Genomic DNA, 27,625 nt, shown 5'->3' with positions numbered 1-27,625 from the left:
AACAGCGTACACGGCGGCTGAGTCATTTGAATCGGCTCTCAGCCGCGCGTGCCGTGCTTAATAGCAATGGTGACCCTATCCGTGAGGGCGGCTTCAAAAACCACCCGTAGAGCCACTACCCCGGGCCGCGCTGACAGGCTGTGGTCGGCAGCGGGCGCTGTGCAGTGTCTGCCGGCGGTACGTACGCGAGTGCTGTCGCTGCAGCTGGGTCCGCTCCAGGGCGCGGTACGACTCCTGGGCGGCACGCAGCTGGCGCAGCCACAGGTCGCGCGCCACACCGCCGCCGGCTGTCAGCGAGACCACCAGACCGGCGCCGGTCAGCAGCAGAGCGTCAGTCGACTCCGGAGGCACGCTCACCTCCAGCTCGGCCAGGAACAGCGGCTGCCGGACAGAGGGACCACCAGTGCAGTCAGTGGGAGCCGCTACACAGCGGCTGCCGGACACAGGAGGGGCCGCCAGTCACTGCAGTCAGTGGACAGAGGGGCCGCCAGCAGTCAATGAGAGCCGCTACAGAGCGGCTGTCGGACAGAGGGGCCGCCAGCAGTCAGTGGGAGTCGCTACAGAGCGGCTGCCAGCCGAGCTAAAGACGCCATCAATTTCGGGTATATTCTTTGGCACCATCGGTGCGTTAAAATTGAGATATTCAGCTAAATTTGGTAAACTGGACGATTGTCATTTGGTTCTTTGATATTTTGCAATGAAATTCGTATTGCATATTTTTGACGACTTTTTTGTAAGAGGTTCGAAATTTCCTCTTTCTTTCACACACATAAAAGAACCAGCAATAGGATTTTGTCAGCCCCCAATTCTTCACCTTTTCTAGCTTAGTCGTTGTTATGCTTGTGTGACACTAGTTCCGCAGAGTTCCTGCCGTCTGTGATGGCAGAACATGGCGTCACCCTGACGATCATTGCCGACCGACCTATCACACCCGGTCGAGCTGTCCGGTCGGCACAGTTATAGCTGTTGTCGGAAAAGGTACTGAAAGTTTGGTGGCGATATCGGCATTACTCTTAAAAATATGGAGGCCCACCTACGTGTCGCGGATCGACTAGTCCGTTTTTGATTTGTACCGCGGCCGGCAGTCGCCGTTCCTGCGACAGGTCGGCCAGCCCAGCCGGGCTGGCTGGTTGTCCGCGGAGACCCACCTTTTTGTACAGTTTGAACCGGAGGTTGGAGAGGTTACGGTCGAACTCCAGCTGACTGACGTTTCCCAGAGGCCGGCTGGGAGTCGTCAGCAGCACAAAGTCGTTGAACAGGAACACGACCACCTCCCGACCGCTCTTCGTCTGCACGCATAACACGGCACAGTCATTAAAACGCGCGTAACGGCTCCTGCAGACATAACACAGCACCAACAGTACAACACTAAGTCGTAATGGCTCCTGTACACATAACACAGCACTATTATTACAATGCTTCGAAACGGCTCCCAGCTACCTCCGAAGACATAAAACAGCACTATCAGACGTCAGTACAACACTTCGTGACGGCTATTAGCTGCCTCCCATGTAGCACCCCATCGGTGCGGCGTCGGTGGTGCTTCAATAATGCAAATGAACCCCTCACGCTCACACAATAGTTCCAATCAGCTTCCCGGGACCACGCCCTCGGCAGCCGCGCCCGGGTACCTTTTTCAGGAGGCCGAAGTGGAGCAGGCGCCGCGGCCCGGCCGAGTTGGTCATCGAGTTGAAGACGATCCGCTCAGGCAGCTCAGAGCAGTCCACGTGCTCCTGCATCCACTCCAGGCGGTCCGTGTTCTGCTGCTCGCGCACACCCTCGTTCAGCTGACGGAGGGGGGGGGGCGGTCAGTTGGCAGGGGGGGGGGGGGTGAAATTTGCCGCCGTGGCCGTGTCGGCAAGACGTGGACAACAAGGAGGGTGTGGGATCCATACCGGCCGACTGGTGAACAGTCGCTCGCTTCTCCCGGTATACAGTGGCCCAGTGGTGTTGTAACAAGTGCCTGTCACACGGACTCTGCAGCACCCTCGACAGCACCCCTGTATCGGGGAGTCTGTAGCACCCCTGTATCGAGGAGTCTGTAGCCCCCTGACAGCGGCTACTACAGACTACATATCAGCTGCGGTTACCTGTCCCGGTGAGTCAGTAACACCCCTGTCGGCGGCGTTAATGTCCCGGTGAGTCAGTGTTACACCCCTGTCGGTGCAGCGGTTACCTGTCCCGGGGAGTGCGGTTACCTGTCGGTTGTCCCGGGGAGTCAATTACACCCCTGTCGGCGGTTACCTGTCCCGGGGAGTCTGTAACACCCCTGTCGGCGGCGGTTACCTGTCCCAGGGAGTCAGTAACACCCCTGTTAGCGTCAGCTACCTGTCCCGGGAGTCAGTGTTACACCCAGGTGTCGGCGTCGGTTACCTGTCCCGGGGAGTGCGGTTACACCCCTGTCGGCGTCGGTTAATGTCCCGGGGAGTCAGTGTTACACCCCTGTCAGCTGCGGTTACCTGTCCCGGGGAGTGCGGTTACACCCCTGTCAGCGTCGGTTACCTGTACCGGGGAGTGCGGTTACACCCAGGTGTCGGCGTCGGTTAATGTCCCGGGGAGTCTGTTACACCCCTGTCGGCGTCGGTTAATGTCCCGGGGAGTCTGTTACACCCCTGTCGGCGTCGGTTACCTGTCCCGGGGAGTGTTACACCCCTGTCGGCGTCGGTTACCTGTCCCGGGGAGTCAGTGTTACACCTGTCGGCGGCGTTAATGTCCCGGGGAGTGCGGTTACACCCCTGTCGGCGGTTACCTGTCCCGGGGAGTCTGTTACACCCCTGTCGGCGGCGGTTACTGTCCCGGGGAGTCTGTTACACCCTGTCGGCGTCGGCTACCTGTCCCGGGGAGTGCGGTTACACCCAGGTGTCGGCGTCGGTTACCTGTTCCGGGGAGTCAGTGTTACACCCTGTCGGCGGCGTTAATGTACCGGGGAGTCAGTGTTACACCCCTGTCGGCGACTACTGTCCCGGGGAGTCAGTGTTACTGGTTACACCCCTGTCGGCGTCGGTTACCTGTCCCGGGGAGTCAGTGTTACACCCCTGTCGGCGTCGGTTACTGTCCCGGGGAGTCAGTGTTACACCCAGGTGTCGGCGTCGTTACCTGTCCCGGGGAGTCAGTGTTACACCCCTGTCGGCGTCGGTTACCTGTCTGCAGAGCTCCTCGGCGCGGTTGAGCGCCTCCTCGAGGTTGGCTCGGTCCGGGTGGTCGGCAGCCGTGTGTTTCAGTATCTGCCGGCAGACCGGCACACGCGGTGACTGGCGGAACACGGGCCCGCGGGCGGGGTCTCACCCCACCGACACGGTCCCACACGCCGCCCGCACCGCCGCCGCGTCAGCCACCAGTCATTAGACACTCTCAAACAGCTCCACTATACGGCTACCAGCCCATTGGAACAGAGCACCGAGCATAACTTGGACCGTCAGCCCCCAGCCCCTGGCAGCTCCCCGCGGCGGCTCCCTTTATCTCAGAGACGGCTCCCCTTGTCTCAGTGGTGACTCCCCGTGTCTCCGTGTCGGCTCGGCTCTGACCTGTTTGATGAGCAGCGGGTACTTGGTGACGCGCTGGGTGGGTTTCAGCAGGAAGCTGCTGAGCGGCATCCCACCGGCGCGCGGGTCACTCTGACACCGGCGCACCGCCTCGTCGAACCGCGGCTGCTGCACCTTTTTCTGCAGCAGCGTGGCGGCGCGCAGCTGGCAGCTGCAGAAGCGCATGTAGCACTCCATGTGCGGCAGCTGCAGCGGACAGAGCAGCGACCGTACAGACCGGGCCAGACACGACCGGCCGTATACAGCGGCACGGAACGGGACACTGACACAGGGCTACTACAGACCGGACCAGACACGGCCGGCCGTATACAGCGACACGGAACACTGACACAGGGCTACTACAGACCGGGCCAGACACGGCCGGCCAAAATAGCAGCATGGGACGGGATACTGACCGGACTGACACGTTCCCGTCAGATACAGTGAACCATGTAATAATAACCTGAATTGATGGGGTATTTATAGATCACAAGCAATCACGTATATCCCACGTCTCTCTATGTGTCTGTTCCAGTCGCACTTCTCAACGCCTCTAAACTTCTCCAAGAGCAAGATAGAGCAGGTTGGAGCAGGGCGCTCCTTGGCTTTGTGGGGGCTAGAGCTGCTACTGGAACAGGGAAACAATCTTGGAGGAGTTTAGAGGTGTTAGGAAGTACGACTGGAACAGACCCTATGTCTCTCTACCCTTTGTCTTTCTCCCTACCCTCTCCCTCCGTTCCCCGCCCCCTCCCGCCGTCGACAGTGACTCACGTTTTCACACATGATGTCTCCGATGAGCTGGATGACGCCGCCGGCCGACATCTTCCGGCGCACCTTGAGCGACACGACCAGCTTGCGGCTGGTCTTGACCAGGTCCGACCAGTTGACGAACAGCGCGTGCGACTCCTCGCGCGTCAGCAGGCCGGCGGCCGCCAGCGGGCGGCGGAACACCTGCACGGCACGGCGCGGGGCGGGGCGGGGCGCGGGTCGGACCAGAGCTCAGGGTGGTGCAAGTCTAGATAGACTTCAGGCGGCACAGGACGGGAGTCAGAAAAGGTCTTCACTGAGCAGTAGTTACCCCTGTGACCTCTCTGTGACCTCACTGTGACTGGGCTGACCTCTGTGATCTCCCTGGCCCCTATATGACCTCTCTGTGACCTCTGTGACCCCTCTGTGACCTGTCTATGACCTCTTTAGACCCGACTGACCTCGGTGACCAGCGCCATGCTGGCCAAGTAGCTGCGCTCGCTGTCGATGAGCTCCGCGATGGCCTCCTGGCGCTGCCTGTCCTGCTCTGTGGTCACCGGCGGGCCGACGGCGGGCGCCTCCTCGTACGGGGCGGCGCCCTCCTCCGAGCTGGACCAGCTGTCCTCCCAGACGCCGTCCGGCTGCGGCTGCCGGCCGGCCCCGTCCGACCCGTCCGCCGCGGGGCCGTACCCGTCCGCCGCGGGGTCGAACCCGTCCGCCGGGGGGTCGTACCCGTCCGCCGGGGGGTCGTACCCGTCCGCCGGGGGGCTGTACCCGTACGAGTGCTGTCTGTCGTACGTCGTGGCGGCGCCGTCATCATCTGCCGACGGGGAGAGGGGCAGCAGGGACAGCCGTCTCGGTGAGATGGTCTAACGAGAGTTTCTGTATAACGCCTTTTGGGGCGACAAACGGAGCGAGCGACAGGGTGGGCCTTGCACGTGCGAAATTGCGAGGGGTACCTCCAACTGACTTGTGCACGGCACCCTACTAACCGGTCTCTAGCGATGTGCCAAATTTGGGCACAATCGGCCCAGCCGTTCTCGAGATCTGGAAGCGGCACCTTGCACGTGCGCACGTGCAGAGTGGGTCCCAACTGACTTGTGCACGGCACCCTACTAACCGGTCCCTAACTGTGTACCAAATTTGAGCGCAATCGGTCGAGCCGTTCTCGAGATCTGGAAACGACCCCTGCACGTGCGCACGTGCAGCAGCGCCCCAATTCTGGCACATGGATATGCAGTGCCTAGTGGGTGCCTACCTACATGCCAACTTTCAGCGCAATCGGCCAAGTAGTTACCGAGATATTGCAACAATTACAAAACGGACATCTCTTCGTTTTGCACGTGGCACGTGCGTAAGGGGTCACCCACATGCATCAGGAATGGTCCAATACTTGGTAGAAGGAATGAAGCTACCCTACAAAAATTACCGCGTGTAAATCGGTCAAGTGGTTGCTGAGATATACGCCTCGCAAAAGCGTGACCACGGCCGGCCGGCCGGCCGCTCATACTCAGAAATTTCGCGCGACGAAGGAAAGACTACGCTCGCTTCGCTCGCTCCGTAATAATCCAGTTGTGATTAAGTGTAGCTTGCAAATTCTTTCAGGTATGGCAGCGTTCTTTACAAATGTCCAGAAGTAGAAAGGACGTACTACGTACCTAGCTGTGGATTTGTCCAGAGTTGGCCAAATGACTGCTTTGAGTCGGACGCCCATGCGCCGACTGAACTGAGCTGTTACCCGTCTGTCACACCCGTCTGAGCGGTTCCACGTTACGCCCCGCCGCGTGCCGCTCCTCGACAAACTCCGGCGTAGGTGCAGACGGCCCTGTATTACACTAACACCAAGTAGGGGCGGGATACATGGAGAAGCGATGTAGCCGCTGCTACGTCCGCTGAGACGGCCACGACGGCAGAGCGGCGGAGAGAGAGAGGGGAGGGGAGGAGCAGCGCACTGCCGCCCCTCCACCCCGCGGCAGCCGCAGCGTCACGCGGAAATAAATAGATAGCTCGGTTACACCAGCCACACGCAGTCAGTGAATAACGCGACATTAATATCTAGCCCAGCACACCCCGCCGGAGTCCGCGGCCCACAGACGCCACGGTAGGCCGTGCGGCTGGAACGAACAGACGCCACGGCAGGCCGTGCGGCTGTGACGATAGCCGAGAGAGGGCACAGGGTAGGAGAGAGAGAGACGGGGTCGGGAAGAGAGGGAGAGAGATGGAGTGAAATAGAGGGGAAGGAGAAGAGGGGAGAGGCGCACGGCGATGTGTGTGTGTGGGTCGGTGGGTGGAGTGTCGGTGGGCCGCTCCGCCCGGCTCTGAGGGTGTCGCGCGAACCGCAGGGCGACGCCGCCGAGACCAGTACAGAGCGCTGACACCTGACAGGGAGCCAGTGACCACTGCCGGCCGACCAGTGACACCTGACAAGGAACCAGTGACCGCTGCCGGCGGGCCACTACCGGCTGGCCAGTGACCACTGCCGGCGGGCCGAGATTCATGCCACGAGTGGCCGCGCGCCGCGGGACGAAGCCGTGGGTGTGGATGACCCCGCACAGACTCCGAGCTCTCGGCGCGGGACGGGCGGAGGGAAGGAGGGAGGGAGGGAGGGAGGGAGGGAGGGAGGGAGGGAGGGGGAGGGAGGGGGGAGGGGGAGGGACCCCACACCGGCCCTCGCCCGGTATCGTCTCGCGCCGGCACGGGCCGCTTCTAGAAGCTGTTCGGTGACCATTCGGACCTCGCTCTAGTGCTTCACACACACTACCTCCGTTAGACCACGCACGCCGCACAGTGGGCCAGCTGACACACACAAGGGAGAGCGAGAGACCTAGGCCGGTAGGCGCGGCACGCCATAGCTACTAATCCATTCCAGACTGGGTTTCATATCAACATAATAAGATGTCAGCATCCCATATAAGGACCTAAACAATATACTGGATCACCGCATTCCCGACTCCCGTACAATAAAATAGCAACCACGACCCGAATATCCATATACTGCTTGGTAGAGCTACCAAGCAGTAGCTTGGCTACTGCTTGGTACCTGAAGAGCTCTCTTCACATATAATATACTTTAAACAAACTTTAAACAACTAATGCATTAAAGTCAGCAAATAACAAACATATGGAATAATGTTTTTATCACGCGCTCGAGATGACCGCCGCGCTGGTGCCACCTGCCGCCAGTCGGTCGGGGGGGGGGGGGGGGGTCGACCGTTCGGCAGACCTGGCAGACGGCGGACCCGCACCCCGGCACCGGCCGGCCGCCACTGACTGCTGGTGTGAGGGGAACTGGCCGCCCGGCCGCCACCACAGTACCACAGTGCGCCGCGGCAGCTCCCAGCACACAGCCGGGGCGTCCTCCTAGTCTTACCGACAGACGGCAGAACCCAGCGGCATACCGCTGGCACTACATAGCCCGGGTCAACCGAAACGAAACTCTGGAGTACAGCGGCACACCAGACAGACGGAGAGACGGACAGACACCAACAGACAGACAGACAGACGGACGACTAGCCAAGACGAGGCGCGAGGGGGCGGCGCTGGCCGCGCGGCGGCGGCGGCCGACGGCAGACGAGAGACGACAGACGGACGGACGGACGGCGACGGGGAGACGGGCGGTCCAGTCCAGTCGGGTCCAGTCGCGTCCAGTCCAGTCGCGGCGGCCGGGCCGCTCCTGCCGGCAGCGGGGCGGCGGCGCGTCAGACCACGGTCCGGCCGTCCGGCTCCCCAGCGGAGCTCGGTCGCCCCAGCGCTCACCCTCGGCCCCCGCCGCAGCGGCGCCCTCAGTCCCCTCCGCAGCCGCCCTCAGCCCCCTCCGCAGACGCCCTCAATTTCCTCCCCAGCCACCCTCAGTCCCCGCCCTCCCGGCGGTCAGGGGGAGGTGCAGCTCCCTCTCAATGGTTAGGGTTGCTGGCCGAGCATGCACCAACGCACGACGGTGCAATCGAAACGAGTAATGGAGCAGAAACGTTACTTTTCCCGCCCACTTACAACTAAACACCACGAAGTGTCTTCCACTTCCGGTAGGTTTTCGAATAACAAGTGCACTGGTTTTCAACAACAGCGGAGTGCACGGGGTTTTGAAATAGTTGCAGTATTAGAATTATTATTAACCCACGAGCCGCTGGGGGGGGGGGGCATAAAGTTGCCCCCCCCCTTTACGTTTTGTGAAATATCTCCGAAACCTGATGAGCTACGCACGTGGAACTTGGCATAGCTTCAAATGAACACCTAGGCAATGTTTGAGGAAAGTTTGGTGGTTGTAGCACCTAAGATGACGTCACAGTGACGTCATAAAGTTTTGTCGTTTTCCGATATGGACCGTTTCTGATTACGCTGAGCATGAAACTCGACTGTAAATGAACTAGACAGCACCTGCTGTCATCCTAAAACATCTTACTACACTTCCATCTAGTTTCTGACCAATAATCGGCCCTTTATATTCGGTCCCATATATGTGATGTATCGTGAGGAATATGAGAATCGCAAATCTATAATTTCACTTATGACGTCACTGTGACGTCATTTCAAATGGGATCAACACCAAATTTGGACACAACCTCGGCTAGGTATTCAGGGAGATGTGTGCTAAGTTTCGTTTCTCTGTCTCTTCGCGTTGCGACGATATCGTCGCAGAAGTAAAGGGGGGGGGCAACTTTATGCCCCCCCCCAGCGGCCGGCGGGTGGCGCGGAGGCCCAGCGGCCGCCGGGTTAAATCATTTAAGTTCTACGCTCAGCGTTACATAAACAATGTAGCAGTCTATTCCAAGATATATTCATTGCACGTCAACCTGCCAGACTAGCATTATCAGCAACTTGGTTTAGCTGCGCTAAAATTGGACACTAGATCACACATTCTATTCAACATCCACTGGTTACAAGTATATTTTCCAAAAACGCAAGCTTGCCAAGCTAAGCTACTGTGGTAGGTAATAACCAGCAAATCACCAAAGCTGCCACGTGTTTAGACGGTTTTCGCATATTAATCACAGAAAAAGGGAGACTAAAAAAGCTAAAAATCAGTCCGTCTAGCTAGTTCGGGCGATCCACCATGCGCAGAGACTGGCGGCGGCGTCCGTCCCCCTCCCGCCCCGTCTACCCCCCCCCCCCCCCCGTCCTCCGCCCATGCAGTCAGTGCCGTCCTGGGTTCGAACCGTCCCGTCCCGTCCCGTCCCATCCCGTTTGTCCCGTCCCGTCCTGGGTCCGTCCCACCCAATCACGTCCTGGGTCCGTCCCATCCGGTTTGTCCCGTCCCGTCCCGTCCTGGGTCCGTCCCGTCCCGTCCCGTCCCGTCCAATTCCGTTCGTCCCGTCCAGTTCCGTTCCATTCCGTCCTGTCCGTCCCGTCCCGTCCTGGGCCCGTCCTGGGTCTGTCCCGTCCCATCCTATCCTGGGCCCGTCCCGTCCCGTTCCATACCGTTTGCCCCGTCCCGTCCCGTCTTGGGTTCGTCCAATCCCGTCCTGTCCCATTACGTTCGTCCCGTCCCGTCCCATTACGTTCGTCCCGTCCCATCCCGTTTCATTCCGTCCTGGGTCCGTCCGTCCCATCCTGTCATGGGTCCGTTCGTCCCGTCCCGTCCGTGGAGTCAGTACTCTCCTGAGCCCGACACGCCACGGCCCGTCCCGTCCTGTTCCCATCCCGTCTCGCCCCCCCCCCCCCGTCCACGCAGCCAGCCGGCCGTGTCCTGAGCTCGTCTCGTCCCGTTCGTTCCGTCCCCAATATCCCCTCGTCGGCCGTCCATGCAGTCAGCGCCGTCCTGGGTCAAATCGGTGCTGTCCTGGGTCCAGTCGGGGCGGGGGATGTCGCCGACACTACCAGCTAGACAAAACACACAGACACACAGACACACAGGCAGGACAGGCGAGACGACAACAGTCGCGGGACGGCCAAGCAGCGTGCAAGACGTCACACCGGAACGTTACCGTCCCTACTGGACCGCCCAGTTCGGTACTCTGCTGTGGGTGTCTCCGGTATCACAAACAATGCGTGCCAAAGCACAGAGTGGACAGCGGACGGGACCGACCGCCAGCGTCGGCGGCCCGGTGTGTGTGTGCGCGCGGCCGGGGCCCCGGCTGACTGGGTGCCGCGGTGACGGTCAGTACTCACACTGGGGAGCCACGTAGTTGGACGGGAACAGGCCCACCACGCCGTGCAGCTCGCCCTTCCACCAGGCCGTGTCGTCCTGGCGGGCGGGCGGGGGGGGGGGGGTCAGAGGGGGCCGGTACACGGTACTGGGAGCGGGCCACTGGTCAGAGGGGCCACTACACGGTACAGGGGGAGGAGCGAGGTCAGAGGGGTCGGCATACGATACTGGGGACGAGATAGGGGGTCAGAGGGGCCGGTACAGTGACGTCCCCGGTCCCGACACCGGCAGGTCACACCGGACTGAATGAAGGCCACACACTCAGAGCCGACCCGACCCGATCCGACCAGCAGGCTGCAGCACCGACCCAGCAATAACTGCACGCTTCTGTAGACGGCACAGCGTGCCCTAGCGCGGCACCTAGCGCAGTCGCGACACACAGAACTGTTACACCGAGGAGCGGCAGCAGACAGCTCACTTTGGTACACATCTCGCCCTGTGACGTCACCCAGCCCACCCAGTTCCCCACATATGACCCCTGCCCCACCCCTCTCAGGTAGCGCCGCCCACTAACCTTGTTCACCACAGTGATGACGTCATCGGCCTGGAATGTGAGCTCGTCGTCGTTTTGCGCCGAGTAGGGGAACTGCGCCACCACGCGCTCTGCGGCGAGACGCACACTGTCAGCGGGCAGCCAGTCGGCGGGCGCACGGCAGAGCCGCGGGAAGCGGGTACAGGGGAGAGCAGGGCAAAGGGAGAGCGGGGCAGAGGGGAGAGCGGGGCAGAGGGGAGAGCGGGGCAGAGTGGAGAGCAGGGCAGAGGGGAGAGCGGGGCAGAGTGGAGAGCAGGGCAGAGGGGAGAGCAGGGCAGAGGGGAGAGCGGGGCAGAGGGGAGAGCTGCAGAACACCCCTGAGACAAGTGGTGGGCGAGGTCTGAACACGGACCGGGCGGTTAGGCGGATATGTGGAGACGCTCTGAACAAAGAAAAAGGACCCTAGGAGAGGCTAGGCGATGTTTGGCTCTGGGGCTACATTTGAGGGCGCCGAGGCCCTCGGTGGGGCGCCGGGGCCCTCTGTAGGGCGCAGAGGTCCTCGGTGGTCCTTATTGGGGCACAATGGTGCAATGCTGTATAAGTAACGCACGTTTCGATTCCCGGGATCCAATCTGTAATGGGATCTCGGATATGGTCCGGTCCAGTACCTTTGGGGGCGCCAGAGTCCAGTGTCGTACCTATGGGGACGCCGGGGCCCGGAGTTGTACCTTTAGGTGCGCCGGGTTCAGTGTCGTACCTTTGGGTGCGCCGGGATCGGGCGCGGGCGCGTCGCCGGGGCACTGGGCGTCTGGCATGGGCGGCTCCGCCTCGTCCGGGATCGACATGCGCCGCGAGGTCTTCAGCTTGACGAACGAGGCCGGGAACCAGCCGAGCTGGCGCTGCTTGCCACGCATCTGGGGAGAGGGGGGACACGTCAGTGGAGCGGGGGGGGGGGGCAGAGCCGCGCCGGCAGCACATCAGCGCAGATGGGTCAACGTCCACCGCGGAAAACAAAAATTAAGGTGGGACACCCAGCGAGAAAAATCACGATACCAATGCGGAACTCGCCCTCCCCCTCCCATCAGCGTGTCAGTACGTACCTGAATCTCGCCCTCTCCCATCAGCGTGTCGGTACGTACCTGAATCTCGCCCTCCCACCAGCCGGTTTCGGACTTTTTGCGGACCATCACCAGCTGGCCGCGACAGAGGGAGAGCTGTTCAGAGCTGGTGGCCTCGTAGGGCGCGATCGCCACCGCCACCTCACCCTTCCGCTTCTGAGGGCCGACAGCACACCCGGTCACACTCGGTCCCATACGGGTCACACACGGTCACACTCGGTCACACACGGTCACACTCGGGTCACACACGGTCACACACGGGTCACACACGGGTCACATTTGACGACTGACAGATGACCGGCATACACCGGCAAACACATACACAGAATGGCATTTCTCGAGTAGCAACATCTTATCACCAGAATACTACACCTAATGTGATGCATACCGGTCGATGCGATAGCGTCAACGAAAAAATGTTGTGAAGATATAAAATTAAGTTGTATGATACTTGTAGACTATTGAGCCATAGTAATTAGTAACTTATGTTTACATCGTTATCCAATAAAAGGTATGTAAACTTGACTAAGTAAGACCCCCACCGAAGGGCACCCGTCCATTCCATTCGAACACAAATGATATTTGCGTCCAACGATGCGCAGGAACCATGCACGGCGTAGGCGGCGAGAGCTAACCAGTCAGCCACACGACGACTCCGCACGGTATCTGATTATCTCAGGCAGGCCGGGCGCAGCCACCGGACGGAAGTCGAGAAAAATACACGTAATGGGAGACCACCGAAATACAAAATACAAGACAAATACCCGGAAACAAACTAAACGTTAAATGAACGCTTAATGAGTGTGTGCTTTTTACAATGAAATTAAAACAGAGGAATGTGCTTGACCACGTGCGCAAGTGCTCTCGTTTGCTAGTTGAATGATATAACAAAGTAAAACAATGCACGTAATGACTGCAATAAGCGCCTGAGCCAGAGCAGCCATTGCCGGAGCCGTGTGGGGCCGGAGCTGAGCACCCTCGGAGGCCCGTGCAGCGCTGGCGGCGCTGGCCGAGACGCCCGCTCCCCCACCCAGTCCTGCGACATGCTACCGGCCCGCTGCGACACACAGACATGCGGTGCTGAGCGAGGCGGCAGTGGGGTGCACCGCTCCCACCGTACCTTGACACTGGGCGCGCGTCCCACGCCCAGCGGCCTGGCACTGTGGCCAGCCGATTCCGTGCGCTAAGCGAGCAGCAGAGGCGAGGGAGAGAGAGAGACAGTGAGTGACAGCAGAGAGGGCGACAGCTGGAGAGAGCGGAGCCGGGGCGGGGGGGGGGGGACGCAGGGGGTCGTCAGTTGAGGGCCCGTCTCTCCCGGAGAGGGTAGAGGCTGAGAGGTCGGCCCGGCCCATAGAGCGCAGTCCACAGTCACGGCCCGCCTAAGTACAGCAGCCACAGACAGGGACAGCGGCAGCGGCGGCGGCGGCCGGCCGTGCACGCGCCGCCGGTCCGCAGAGCACTACTTTCCTTGTCTCTGCGCTCGGGCACGGGCAGCAGGCCCGGCGCCGCGCCGCCACCCTAGAAACGAGCCCGGTCAGACGTGAGCCGCAGCCGAGTGGACGCGCCGCCGCGCCCCGCGAGCAGCACACACGCGCCGAAATCTCGCCCGCGCCGTCACCCAACGGCGGGTCAGGTACAGGCCAGAGCCGACCAGCACCAGCACCACCGTCCCCAGGAATAGCCCATCACCGCCGCCCGCCCCACTGCCCGTCCCGTCTCCCCACTGCCCCGGCAGCTGTCCCCTCCCCCGACTGTCCCTGTCCCCCATCCGTCTGCACTTGTATAAGCCGACTAATGGGACGGACGCTCCAGCCGACCTCGAGCGTCCGTCCCACCGCTGACTCTCCCGGCGCTCGACTGTCTCCGTCCCCCCTTCCCCCGACTCTCCCGGCGCCCCACTGTCCCCGCCGTCCGTCCGCCGCCGCACCCACCTGCCGGTCTGCCGGCTGGCTCTGCTCGGTGGTCGGCTCGCTGGGCTGGGGCGCCGCGGCCGGTGGCTCCGGCTCCGGCTGCTCCTGCAGTCAGCGGCACCAGCCGGCGCGGTCAGCGGTCAGCGGTCAGCGGTTAGCGGTCAGCGGGCACCTACCTGGCCGGCCGCTCCGATTGCAGGCGGCGCCCCGACTGCGCGCACAAGCTGGCTACCCGGCGGGCCGAGCGTTAGGGTCGCAGTGCAGCGTTAGGCCGCCGGCTCCGTGCTGTCAGTGAGCCTCACGGCGGCACAGCCGACCGGTTAGCGCGGCGGAGCGGCGGGGCAACGGCACTCGAGGCTCAGCGCGTCCGCGCACGTACACCCACCCACGCACACACACTCGCGCGCAGGCACACACTATCATAAGTCAGCCAGTCTCAGTCCACGGCACACTGTCGTCAGTCAGTCTCAGTCCACGGCACACTGTCGTCAGTCTGTCTCAGTCCACGGCACACTGTCGTCAGTCAGTCTCAGTCCACGGCACACTGTCGTCAGTCAGTCTCAGTCCACGGCACACTGTCGTCAGTCAGTCTCAGCCCACGGCACACTGTCGGCAGTCTCAGCCCACGGCACACTGTCGTCAGTCTCAGAGTCAGCCCACGGCACACTGTCGTCAGTCAGTCTCAGTCTCAGCCCACGGCACACTGGTGTCGTCAGTCAGTCTCAGCCCACGGCACACTGTCGTCAGTCAGTCTCAGTCCACGGCACACTGTCGTCAGTCTCAGAGTCAGCCCACGGCACACTGTCGTCAGTCAGTCAGTCTCAGTCCACGGCACACTGTCGTCAGTCTCAGTCCACGGCACACTGTCGTCAGTCTCAGTCCACGGCCCCCTGTCGTCAGTCTCAGCCCACGACACACTGTCGTCAGTCAGTCTCAGCCCACGGCCCACTGTCGTCAGTCAGTCTTAGTCCACGGCACACTGTCGTCAGTCAGTCTCAGTCCACGGCACACTGTCGTCAGTCAGTCTCAGTCCACGGCACACTGTCGTCAGTCAGTCTCAGTCCACGGCCCCCTGTCGTCAGTCTCAGCCCACGACACACTGTCGTCAGTCAGTCTCAGAGTCCACGGCACACTGTCGTCAGTCAGTCTCAGTCTCAGCCCACGGCACACTGTCGTCAGTCAGTCTCAGAGTCCACGGCACACTGTCGTCAGTCAGTCTCAGCCCACGGCCCACTGTCGTCAGTCAGTCTTAGTCCACGGCACACTGTCGTCAGTCAGTCTCAGCCCACGGCACACTGTCGTCAGTCAGTCTCAGAGTCCACGGCACACTGTCGTCAGTCAGTCTCAGCCCTGACGGCACACTGTCGTCAGTCAGTCTCAGAGTCCACGGCACACTGTCGTCAGTCAGTCTCAGCCCACGGCACACTGTCGTCAGTCAGTCTCAGAGTCCACGGCACACTGTCGTCAGTCTCAGCCCACGGCACACTGTCGTCAGTCTCAGCCCACGGCACACTGTCGTCAGTCAGTCTCAGTCTCAGCCCACGGCACACTGTCGTCAGTCAGTCTCAGTCTCAGCCCACGACACACTGTCGTCAGTCACAGTCAGTCTCAGTTCACGGCACACTGTCATAAGTCTCAGCCCACGGCACACTGTCGTCAGTCAGTCTCAGTTCACGGCACACTGTCATAAGTCTCAGCCCACGGCACACTGTCGTCAGTCTCAGCCCACGGCACACTGTCGTCAGTCAGTCTCAGTCTCAGCCCACGACACACTGTCGTCAGTCACAGTCAGTCTCAGTTCACGGCACACTGTCATAAGTCTCAGCCCACGGCACACTGTCGTCAGTCTCAGTCTCAGTCTCAGCCCACGGCACATTGCTGTCAGTTTCAGTACACGGCACATTGCTATCAGCCCAAAGCGCACTGTTGTTACCCCGTGCCATCCTAACGGCACACTGCTGTTAGACGGTCAGTGCTACCCCACGGCACACTGCAGTTAGTCGGTGTCTCCCCACGGCACACTGTCAGTCCGGGCGCGCGGCCTCACCTCGAGCAGCTGGACGTAGTTGGAAGGGAAGATGCCGGTGGCGGCGCCCAGCGTGCCCGTCCACCACTCGCCGTGTTTCTCCGTCACCAGGATGGTGTCGCCCTGCTGGAACACCAGGTCGCCGGGCTCGGACGACTCGTACGTGTACAGCGCCACGTACCGCTCTGTAACGGAGCGGGCGTCACAGTCTGCGGGGGCGGCAGAGACGGGGCTGCGCACCGCGCACCCTCCGCAGGTGCGGGGAGGGTACCTTCAGTGGTCCCGGAGAACAGTGGTCGCCCGGTACCGGTGGACAGTGGACGCCCGGTCCCGGTGGATAGTAGATACACTGGACAGTGGACACCCGGTCCCAGTGGACGGTGGACAGTGGACAGTGGTCGCCCGGTCCCGGTGGACAGTGGACAGTAGACGTCCAGTTCCGGTGAACAAGTGGACAGTGGTCGCCCGGTCCCGGTGGACAGTGGACAGTGGCCGCCGACCCCGGTGGAAGGTGGACGTCTGACCCCGGTGGACGGTGGCCAGTGGACAGTGGACGCCCCGGTCCCGGTGGACAGTGGATAGAGGACTCCCCGGTCCCGGTCCCGGTGGACGCCCGGTTCCGGTGGACAGTGAACGTCTGACCCCGGTGGACGGTGGCCAGTGGCCAGTGGACAGTGGACGCCCAGGTCCCGGTCTGCTCACCTCCTGATGTTACCGCCGGACTCGCCGTCTGAAACACCGGACACACACAGTCACCGACAGTCACTGGTAGTCACTGACAGACTGTCACTGACAGAGTCACTGGCAGTCACTGACCGAGTCACTGGCAGACTGTTACTGACAGAGTCACTGGAGTCACTGACAGTCAATGACAGACGCATCAGTCAGCGTCAATGTAGTCTTGCATTGCACAGTGCGATTCTCTCCATAAAGTCGCCGGCAGACGCAAACCGGCCACAGGACAGGCATCACTAACAATGTGTGCGAACCGTGACTGGAAGGCGTCCAATGGCGCTCTCTACGATAACTGGTATCGTCCAGGGTTTGTTGAACAATGATTAGGCTGTTGAGGGCATCTTTATCATACATAAAACAAAGTTAAAATTTATATGCTTATCTATCATATGCTTAAATACAACTAGAAAATTAAATAAATGTTGCACTTTACTCCTTAGTATACATTTACAAGAATAAATATGGTCTATTAAAAAAGTGACGTCAACAAAAACAAATAATAGGCGACGTATTGTATGTACAATTACATAGTGCGGCATGCAGAAAGCACTCAAATAAATAGCATTACGCTGATTACAAATTAATTAACAAGCCGAAAGTAGAATGGACACCACACCATACGCATCGTCCCAGTAACGTCCAGGGAACAGCGTAGACGAAAGAAGGTCGAGAGAGAGAGAGAGAGAGAGAGAGAGAGAGAGAGAGAGAGAGAGAGAGAGAGAGAGAGAGAGAGAGAGAGAGAGAGAGAGAGAGAGAGAGGGAGGGGGAGGGAGAGACGGAGGGATGAATTAGGGATGGGAGTCAACCATTAGCATATTTTGTGCGGCTCGTAGAAGACAGGGGTGGGGAGAAGGAAGAGTAGTATGAATTCCCAGTCGATACAGTCGATACATGTTGGAGGGGAGGGGAGACTGTGGGACCGAGTTCCCCGTTAGTACCTGGCGGGGGAGAGGGAGGGGACACTGCTCCCCGCTAGTACCTGATGGGGGAGGGAGGGACACGGACTGTGTGCTCCCCGTTAGTACCTGGTCGAGGGGAGGGAGGGAGGGAGGGGACACTGTCTGCTCCCCGTTAGTACCTGACGGAGGGGAGGGATGGGACACTGTGTGCTCCCCGTCAGTACCTGTTGGAGGGGAGGGAGGGGACACTGTGTGCTCCCCGTTAGTACCTGACGGATGGGAGGGATGGGACACTGTGTGCTCCCCGTTAGTACCTGACGGAGGGGGAGGAGGGACACTGTGTGCTCCCCGTTAGTACCTGTGGGAGGGGAGGGAGGGGGGACACTGTGTGCTCCCCGTTAGTACCTGTTGTGGCGCCGCTGACACCGGCTCCGTGGCGGCTCCGTCGGCAGCTGGCGGCTGCTCGGCGGCCGGCGGCTCCTGCTCCGACTGCCGGCGGGCCGAGCCAGCCGCGTCAGACACGGCACACGGGGACACGGCACGGCACGGCACACGAAGACGGCACACGCCACAAGGACAGCACGCGGACAGTTGGACTGCAGCGAGGTGCGTACTAGTGCGGAAAGCGAGCTGAGCTTTGAAACAAGGATGTGGAAAATAAATGCTGATTCTCAGCAAACACGTTAGAGCTTTAGATACATTAGAAGGCCCAACAAACACGGCTATGCCATGCAGTTTTGGGTCGTTTGCTCATTGTGTTTCAAACCAAACGCTTTACGAGAAGTCTATTCTATACTGAGGAAGTCTGGTGACGTGAATTATGGTGCGTTTGGGTTGAGCAGCATGCCAAATGGACGGACGTGAAAGCTACATCGTCTTTATCATTTTACCCAGCTCCATCAAAGCCACACTGAGCCCAATTGGTGAGACGGAATATATTTGTCAAGCAGCCCAGCAGATAATGAGCCCCAATTCTGCCACACAGCAATAAAGCCACCTTCCCTCTAAATCAGCTAGCACCCGCCGTGAGGCCAGCCGGTGGCGGTGGTCAGTGGCGGTGGTCCGGCCGCCGGGCGGGGCGCTCACACGGACGGAGCGGGCAGCCGGAGCACCCCCCGTCCACTCACCTGGGCGGCGCTGGAGGTGCCGTTCACCGCCGACGAGCCGTCCGCAGCGACACCGACGCTGCCAAACACGGAGGGGCCGTGGGTGAGCGTGATCTGATACACGGGGGGGGGGCGCTCTGATACAATGAGGGTGAGCGCGCTCTGATACACGGAGGGGGGAGCGCTCTGATACACCACACGGGGGGGGGGGCGCTCTGATACACCACACGGGGGGGGGGGGAGGGCGCTCTGATACACGGAGGGGTAGTGAGCGCGCTCTGATACACGGAGGGACTCCCGCAGTACTACCGGGCGCGGCGGCCGGTGTACACGGTGCACACTGACCTGGCGTCGGCCGGCGCGACGTACGACTCGGGCAGCCAGCCGACGCGGCCGTTGACCTCGCCCTCCAGCCAGCTGGGCTCCGGGTTGGCGTCCAGGTTTATCTGTCCGTACAGACGGACAGCCGTCAGCCGTGGAAGCGGGCAGCCCCCAATACAGACAAACCAGCGCGACAGCGAGCAGCATAGCGCACATATTGTGAAAGGGTTTCCACTCCAATCATCTGTGCTAAAATCACACTTGCTCTGTAAAAAACATGCTTGTATTGGCAACCAAACAGGACTGAATAAACGTCCATATACTAGACTTAGAACACTGGTTATACAGCAGTATCTGCGTTGAGCCGAAGACGCCTCACGTGTCCGCCCCCGCCATTACACCGTGTGTACGTACACCGACGCATCCCCAGTTGCGACTCCCTGCCGTTCCCACTCACCAGGACCGTGTCGCCCGGCTGGAAGGACACCGACACGTCCCCAGCCGCGGCCCCTGCCGTCCCCACTCACCAGGACCGTGTCTCCCGGCCAGCCTAACGACTCGTCCCCACTCACCAGGACCGTGTCGCCCGGCCAGCCTAACGGTCCCATTCCCTGTCCCTCTCAGTCACTCACCAGGACCGTGTCGCCCGGCTGGAAGGACACCTCGTCGGCAGAGCGGCCCTCGAAGGCGTACAGAGCCGTATACGGCACCTTGCGGGGGCCGTCTGACGGCGGACAGACGGTCAGACGGTCAGACGGTCAGACGGTCAGACAGACGGACTCCTACAGCCAAAAGGTATACGTACAACAAGAACACGTCTTGTGAACAGGTGAATGTTATTACAGACATTTTGGATCCTTAAGTTCAGCATCGATTATAATCAGCACAAAGTCGTCCTGCTTAAAGCCGGTTAGAGATAAGTGAAAAAACATCACACACAAAAACAACCCATGTTAGAATGAGTTAGGTGTTGCGCCAATGTTACGCAATTCAAAGATGCAAAACAAGGCGTTATGCATAAATAATGTAGCTTCAAAATAGCATCTATCAGTGTTAGTGGACCGAATTTCCCGGAACTATACCTGCAGCTTTCGACCAGCCAATCACTCGATTAGTCGGCTAAAAACATGTTAGTTATTCCCATTAGTTCGCCACTGGTCACCATTCGCAAGTAAGCAGAGTGAGCTCCAGATTAATGCCGGCCCCGACTGACCGAACGGCCACCGAACGGTCACCGGGACCTCTGCGCCGACTGGTCCTGGTGACCGGTCGGCGCAGAGTTCCGACTGGTCACTCGGCGCCACTCGGAACTCTGCGCGCCGAGTGATCGCTCTGCGCCGGCCTGCGGGGTGCAGCGGCTGGCGCCGCCAACTAACCACACCATTCCGAGCTGACTACAGCACACAGCGGGCACATGCAGGGGGTCTGAGCGGGCGCCCCCACCGGGCCGGGCCGCCGTCTTACCGCCGCTGGCCGCCGGGGCGCCGGTGGGCGCCTCTCCCCACGGGTCCGCGGCGCCGCCACCGCCGCCGCCGCCGCCGCCGGCGCTCTTGTTCGAGTCCCAGGGCGCGCTCCAGTCGGTGGCGGCCGGCGCCCACGCCGAGGAGCCGAAGTCGGCGCCGGAGGAGGCGGCCGGCTGTGTGCTGGAACTCCAGGCCGGCGCGCCAAAGTCGGCCGCCCAGCCCTGCTGCTGCTGCTGCTGCTGCGCCGGAGGAGAGGTGGCCCAGGAGGCGCCTGGGGACGGCGCGCCGGTGAGCGGCGGCCGGCCCACCTCACACACAGACACACAGACACACTACAGACGGGTGCAGGCCGCCACCGGACGGCCACCTACTCGGTGCAGCAGGGACGACCGCAGACAGGCATCTACTCAGTGCAGTCGGGACTAGGGGACAGCTAGCCAATCGGCGCAGTCAGGACACGGGGACCGCGGACAACACGACAGGCATCTACTCGGTGCAGTCGGGACTCGGGGGACCGCGGACCGGCAGCTACTCGGTGCGGCGACTCGGGGGACCGCGGACCGGCAGCTACTCGGCGCACTATGGACTCGGTGAGCAGCGGACCGCCCGCCGCGGGAGGGAGCGTTCAGACGGAGCGCCGCCGGGCGCCGGCTCTACAGGGTGGGACGGGCGGGCAGCGGGCCGGTGCTGCCGCGCCGCGGACGACCAGTCCCTCTGTCTGGGTGCCACGGCGGTGCGCGGACAGGCTGCAGGCACACATCAGTCGGGCCGGACAGGGCGCGGGACTCACCGGTGGCGGGGGCGGGGGCGGCGTCCGGCGTCCGCTGGCCCTGGCGGCGCTGCAGCACCGCCTGCCGCTTCAGCTCCAGCTGGGTGTTCACCTCCTGGCAGCTGGCCACCAGCGAGTTGAGCACGTCCTTGGCCTCCTTCAGGTCGTGCAGGCGGCCCTCCAGCTCCGACTCCTTCTCCGAGCACTGCCGGCGCCGCACGGTCGGGGTGGGCGGGTCAGCCGCGCGGCGGCACCAGCGGCAGCGGCCGCACAGCGCGGCGGCTCAGCCAACAACCCACAGCTGCAGAGCCCCCCCCCCCCCCCCCCGGCGCCACCGACCTGGTCCTGCGCCGCCTCCAGGCGCCGGCGCAGCTGCTCGATGATGTGTCGCTTGCTGTCGTAGTTCATGGCCACGCTCTCCAGGCCCGCCTGCACTGGGTTGTTGGCGTCGTTCAGCTTGTTGCGCGCCTCCAGCTTGGCCCGCTCCTGAGGTAGCAGGTCAGAGCAGTTCAGGTCAACACAGGCTCAAATTAGCCGAGGTCGGATCGGATCAGGTCAGGTGAGGTCAAGTGTTGTCCGGGATATGTCACAGGCGCTGTGGGGGCCTGCTCGGTTCGCTAGTAAACAAACGAACATCGGATAGGCAAAATCGCTTGTTTGTCAACAGCACGGACCACCCCACAAGTTACTATAACTAGGCGTAACTAAGTGATGGCAGCACGAACTATCCAGACATCGCCAGCCACGCCACGGCCGACGGTCATACTCGTAGGTCGACTTCTGAGGCCCCTGTCCCGCCGTATGACCAGCCCGACCTACAGCAGCTGCTCCCCGTGCGCCGCGGTCCGGCCACACTGTTCTGATCCGCAGTCCCGCCCCGTGCGCCCGGGCCGCTCCCGATGTGCCGCCAGCCGCTCACCTGGTTGACCTGCAGCAGCCGGTTGTTTTGCTCGCGCAGCTGCGCCTTCAGCGCGGTCAGCTGGGCCATGTGACTGTCGCGGGTGGCCCGCATGCCGTCGATGGTCGACTTGACGTCGGTGACGCCGGCGCGCGTGTCGCTGATGTTCTGAGTCAGCTCCTTGACGCGGTCCGACTGGCCGCACGAGGGGCGCACCGGTCAGAGTTACACAGGGTCACACGGGTTACACAGGGTTATACAGGGTTATACAGGGTAACACAGGGTTATACAGGGTTATACACTATACAGGGTCACACGGGTTACACAGGGTTATATAGGGCCACACGGGGTCACACAGGGCCACACAGCGTCGCGCGAGTCACACCACCGACTGCGCTCCGGCGGACTGAGCTCCGTCAGCCCAGCACAACGGTCCGCCCCACTGTAAATAGGCGCTGCGCCGACACCAGTGATCGACATGACCAGCTGAATATTACTTTCAGAAAGTAGGATGACATAAAAAGCATAATTATCAGGTCTCTAATCCGGTGCGAGCGACTTAAGCGAGTATCATTTGAGCGAACGTCATTTGAGCGAACCATTTTCAGCGAATGGCAATTCAGCGATTATCAAGTTCATCGATTATCAAATATAGCGATTATCAATTTTAGCGAAAGCTATGTTTCAGCGACATATATTTCGTCGACTACAATTTGAGCGACTGTCAGTTCAGCGAAACATTTCATCGTCCTGTAACGGTGGATTTTTTTTCTTTTGCGAGCGTATGCGTACGAATGTTTCCGGAATATCTCATGGTTATCCTGTACTGGATGGCGGATGTCGCGCGTTCAAAGGTCAGGCATTGAGCTCCAATTTTAATGCTACATTTGTCAAAAATTCCAACGGTTCAATTTCACCCCCCCCCCCCTAACCCACCCTGCTCTTTGTCAATAATGGTGACCAAACGTTTGTTCAGAGATCAATATTGCTTGTGCTTTTTTCGCGAAATTGCCCCGCTTGAAGTTGGATCAGTTCCCCATGTTGTAAAATTTGTTCTTGCCCCAAGCACCGTACGACTTTCCAGATATTTGGGTGAGGTCCCTGAAACATAGACTGGATTCCCCTGTGCCATCTCTCTAGTTTGTTATTGGTCCTTGGCATTCCTTCCGTCGCCCTTTCTCTCACGTTCCACATTTTCAATTCAAATTTTGCCCGCCTCCTTCCCCTCGGCCTCCCATGCACCCCTTGTTGGTCGTCCGATGTACATATGTTTCTTCAAAATTCAAATTACGTGAAGAGGTGCAATAATTTCCGAAAAGTAGCAAACGATTGACTTTCGTCGCGTTCGGTCATTCGCTGTAACTGCATCGCTCAACTGGTCTCCCACTGACCACCATATGTTCGCTCAATCTGGTTTCGCTGATTCTGGTCCTCGCTAAAGTTGATAATCGCTGTGATTGAATTCGCCGACTTGACAATCGCTGAAAAAGCCAATCGCTTAAATTGATAATCGCTGAAAATGTTTCGCTCAAATGTCGTTCGCTGAAATGACGTTCGCTCAGTTGTCGCAGAACCCTCTAATCAACAAGACTTTCCTGCAGCAAAGTTTCAACCAAGCCTCTGGTGGCATATTTTTAGCAATATCAGCGCCGCATGACCCCTCAGCTGCCGTGTGCCAGCGCTGGAGCACGCACACAGTCGCTGCCCCCCGCCGGTGTTTTGGCTCACCGCCGAGCTGAGCTGCACCATGAGCTGCGTGTTCTGCGCCTTGAGCCGCAGCACCGTCTCCTGCTGGCGCTGCCGCTGAGACTCCAACTCCTGACGTTTCTGGTTCTCCCACTCCTCCTGACGCTTACGCTCCAACTCCCTGCCGAGAGCCGGCGGTCTCAGCGGCGCACCAGTGGAATCAGGGGCCAGTCAGTGGTCCCAGTGGTCCACCAGTGGAATCAGGGGCCCGCCGGCGGTCCCAGGCCGGGGTCTCAGAGACCCGCCGGCGGTCTCAGCGGTCCACCAGTGGAATCAGGGGCCCGTCAGTGGTCTCAGGGTCCTGTCAGTGGTCTCAGGGTCCGCCGGGGGTCTCAGCGGCGCACCAGTGGAATCAGGGGCCCGTCAGTGGTCCCAGGGTCCTGTCAGTGGTCTCAGGGTCCGCCGGGGGTCTCAGCGGCGCACCAGTGGAATCAGGGGCCCGTCAGTGGTCCCAGGGGCCCGCCGGCGGTCTCAGGGGTGGGTGCACCAGTGGGATCAGGAGTCCGTCAGTGGTCTTAAGGGCCAGTCAGTAGTCTCAGGGGCCCCGGATCCAGCAGCAACACACATCCAGTTGGCGGGGTGGCCATCGGAGAGGGGTACAGCCGAGATCCTACTAGCTGATCCTACCGAGGCCCCTGATCGGCTGGCTTGGATCCAAATAGACAATAACACAATAAGGGCAAAGAAGGTAGGCGTTTCACCTCCTTCGAATTAACGCTCAGGATTAACTTAACTCCAGCTCGTTACTATTCCGTTATCCAGAGTATTTCAATATCTTAGTATTGCAACAGCCTGCGTTGTGGGAAAGACAATCATCAACTGTTAGACCGGTCGGATCCCTGACAGCACTGCCGGCCGGCGGGTCGGGTGACGGACCTGCGCGCCGCTTCCCTGGTCTCCAGCTCTCGGCGACGCGCCTCCTGCTGCTGCTGCTCCAGCTCGCGCTGCCGCTCCAGCTGGCGCTCCAGCTCCTCCCGGCGGCGCTGCTCCTGCTCCAGGCGGGCGCGCTCCAGCCGCTCCTGCTCCTCGCGCTCCTTGCGGGCGCGCTCCTCCTGCTCGCGTCGCTGCTGGTCCTCGAGCACCTTTCTGCGGCGCTCCAGCTCGGCCTGGCCCTTGTTGTAGTTCTCCCGGCGGCGGTCCTCGAACGAGGCTGACGGCACACAGGGGAGGTGTGACTGACAGGACGGGGGGGGGGAGGTGTGACTGAGAGGGGAGACGGGAGGTGTGACTGACTGGAGACGGGAGGCGCGACTGAGAGGGGACAGGGGGTGACTGACAGGGGAGACGGAGGGGGTGTGACTGACAGCAGACGGGAGGTGTGACTGACAGGGAGACGGGAGGTGTGACTGACAGGGAGACGGGAGGTGTGACACTAACAGGGAGACGGGAGGTGTGACTAACAGGGAGACGGGAGGTGTGACACTAACAGGGAGACGGGAGGTGTGACACTAACAGGGAGACGGGAGGTGTGACACTAACAGGGAGACGGGAGGTGTGACTGACAGGGAGACGGGAGGTGTGACTGACAGGGAGACGGGAGGTGTGACTGACAGGGAGACGGGAGGTGTGACACTAACAGGGAGACGGGAGGTGTGACACTAACAGGGAGACGGGAGGTGTGACACTAACAGGGAGACGGGAGGTGTGACACTAACAGGGAGACGGGAGGTGTGACTGAGAGGGGAGACGGGAGGTGTGACTGAGAGGGGACGGGAGGTGTGACTGAGAGGGGACGGGAGGTGTGACTGACGGGGGAGACGGGAGGCGCAACACAAAGGTTGCCCGGGGAACCGAGAGGTCCGTTAGAGCACTAGCAGGGAGGAAATGAATATCGGATACATTTAGCGTCACAGCCCGCTCATCGGGACGGGCGCAGAAGGGGCCGGATATGGAGGCGAGTCGGAGGGGTTTCAGCGGTGGTACGGGCCGGGGTCCGGCGGTGTGCCTGGAGGGGAAGAGTGTCTTGCGGCTCACCCTGCTGTGACGGGGACAGCACCGGCTCGGCGTCGCCCGGCTGTGAGCCCGTGCTGATGGTGCGGCTACGCGCCACCCGACGGAAACTGGGCGGCACCAGCTCCGGCGGCAGCGTGTTGGACAGCTTATCGCCGAGCCGCGTGCGCTCGCAGAGGTGCAGCGCCAGCACGAACTCGTCGCACGACAGCCGGCCGTCCTGGTCCACATCGCACAGAGACCTGCCGGCGCCGGTCCCCGTCACACAGAGACACCGGTCCCCGTCACACAGAGACACCGGTCCCCGTCACACTGAGACACCGGTCCCCGTCACACAGACACCGGTCCCCGTCACACAGAGACACCAGTCCCCGTCACACAGACACCGGTCCCCGTCACACAGAGACACCGGTCCCCGTCACACAGAGACACCGGTCAGTCACACAGAGACACCGGTCCCCGTCACACAGAGACACCGGTCCCCGTCACACAGACACCGGTATACGTCACACAGAGACACCGGTCCCCGTCACACAGAGACACCGGCCCCCGTCACACAGAGACACCGGTCCCCGTCACACAGAGACACCGGTCCCCGTCACACAGAGACACCGGTCCCCGTCACACAGAGACACCGGTCCCCGTCACACAGACACCGGTCCCCGTCACACAGACACCGGTATACGTCACACAGAGACACCGGCCCCCGTCACACAGCGACACCGGTCCCCGTCACACAGAGACACCGGTCCCCGTCACACAGAGACACCGGTATACGTCACACAGAGACGCCGGTCCCCGTCACACAGAGACACGGGTCCCCGTCACACAGAGACACCGGTCCACGTCACACAGAGACTGGTATACGTCACACGGAGACACCGGACCCCGTCACACAGAGACACCGGTCCCCGTCACACAGAGACACCGGTCCCCGTCACACAAGGACACCGGTCCCCGTCACACAGAGACACCGGTCCCCGTCACACAGCGACCTGCTGACACCAGTCCACGGTAAGGAGGCGTGACGCCATCAGCGAGCGTCCTAAGTGAGGTGGCTAGCTCAGTGTTAGACAGATAGCTAGTAGAATGGATAAGATGAATGAATTATCATGAATCATGATTGACATGATATGACATGATTCATGTTATCGATGCTGAAAGGAATGTCCTGTACAGCGTTGAACAGTGAGAGGGTGACGATAAACGTCACCTGGTCAGATCAAACACGGGTCGTGGACAGGGACGTAGACAAATCAGCGACACGCCTTTCATACGCCAATGCACACGAGCGTTCCCCGTATTGTTTATGCAGTGTATCCCGAGTGGTCCCACTTGAATGACACGTTACAACCAACACCGACCGTGACAATACTCCTCGCAGAACAGAGGCACGCCGCAGAAACTAGCATACGCCGCCGTTACTAGAATTCATTACAGCAAAAGGTGAGGCAGCACAGAGCCGCAGGATAGTTCAGTGAGCAGATCATGCCCAGCTACAGCCGCCCAGTTAACAAGCGGATTGTCCACCGATCGGACAGAGTTGCCGTCCCGCCCCGCCCGGTGCCGGCGCGGCGCGGCGCGGCGCGTGCTCACCAGATCTGGGCCAGCACGTTGTTGGGCAGGCCGCTCTGGACCAGAATGTTTCGCGCCTGCGGCCCCGACAGGTAGCCAGACTTGGTCCGGTCGTGCTGGTTAAAGGTCTGCGTGTACTTGAGCCGCGAGGCCTGCGGTACCGCCCAGTCGCCGGCGGCCGCGCCGCTCTGCGTCCTGCCGGGGCGCCACAGCCGGTCCACACAGTC

General features: G+C 60.8%; 1 protein-coding gene across 1 annotated transcript in view; it reads right to left on the bottom strand.

The window, feature by feature from the left end:
• LOC122374552 (intersectin-1-like) overlaps positions 1–27,619 on the bottom strand; it is a gene marked incomplete at its 5' end in the record, with an annotated part of 34,748 nt that extends 7,129 nt beyond the window's left edge. The window contains 27 exons of the mRNA XM_043353359.1: positions 186–381; positions 1,149–1,289; positions 1,632–1,787; positions 3,141–3,224; positions 3,525–3,728; positions 4,293–4,472; positions 4,730–5,088; positions 10,374–10,449; positions 10,925–11,013; positions 11,640–11,796; positions 12,022–12,156; positions 13,121–13,183; positions 13,932–14,015; positions 15,958–16,121; positions 16,639–16,666; positions 17,976–18,059; positions 18,698–18,755; positions 19,022–19,122; positions 19,630–19,721; positions 20,462–20,731; positions 21,251–21,434; positions 21,569–21,715; positions 22,149–22,322; positions 23,856–23,994; positions 24,750–25,023; positions 25,848–26,065; positions 27,420–27,619. Of these exons, the coding sequence (XP_043209294.1) occupies positions 186–381; positions 1,149–1,289; positions 1,632–1,787; positions 3,141–3,224; positions 3,525–3,728; positions 4,293–4,472; positions 4,730–5,088; positions 10,374–10,449; positions 10,925–11,013; positions 11,640–11,796; positions 12,022–12,156; positions 13,121–13,183; positions 13,932–14,015; positions 15,958–16,121; positions 16,639–16,666; positions 17,976–18,059; positions 18,698–18,755; positions 19,022–19,122; positions 19,630–19,721; positions 20,462–20,731; positions 21,251–21,434; positions 21,569–21,715; positions 22,149–22,322; positions 23,856–23,994; positions 24,750–25,023; positions 25,848–26,065; positions 27,420–27,619 (4,057 nt within the window). The remainder of the gene's footprint in view (positions 1–185; positions 382–1,148; positions 1,290–1,631; positions 1,788–3,140; positions 3,225–3,524; positions 3,729–4,292; positions 4,473–4,729; positions 5,089–10,373; positions 10,450–10,924; positions 11,014–11,639; positions 11,797–12,021; positions 12,157–13,120; positions 13,184–13,931; positions 14,016–15,957; positions 16,122–16,638; positions 16,667–17,975; positions 18,060–18,697; positions 18,756–19,021; positions 19,123–19,629; positions 19,722–20,461; positions 20,732–21,250; positions 21,435–21,568; positions 21,716–22,148; positions 22,323–23,855; positions 23,995–24,749; positions 25,024–25,847; positions 26,066–27,419) is intronic.
• Between the last annotated feature and the right edge of the window lie 6 nt (positions 27,620–27,625).

The sequence above is a fragment of the Amphibalanus amphitrite genome, unplaced genomic scaffold, assembly GCF_019059575.1.
Source record: "Amphibalanus amphitrite isolate SeventyFive unplaced genomic scaffold, NRLGWU_Aamphi_draft 001670F_arrow, whole genome shotgun sequence".
NCBI classification, from domain to species: domain Eukaryota; kingdom Metazoa; phylum Arthropoda; class Thecostraca; order Balanomorpha; family Balanidae; genus Amphibalanus; species Amphibalanus amphitrite.
This window is presented reverse-complemented; position numbering and strand designations above follow the sequence as displayed.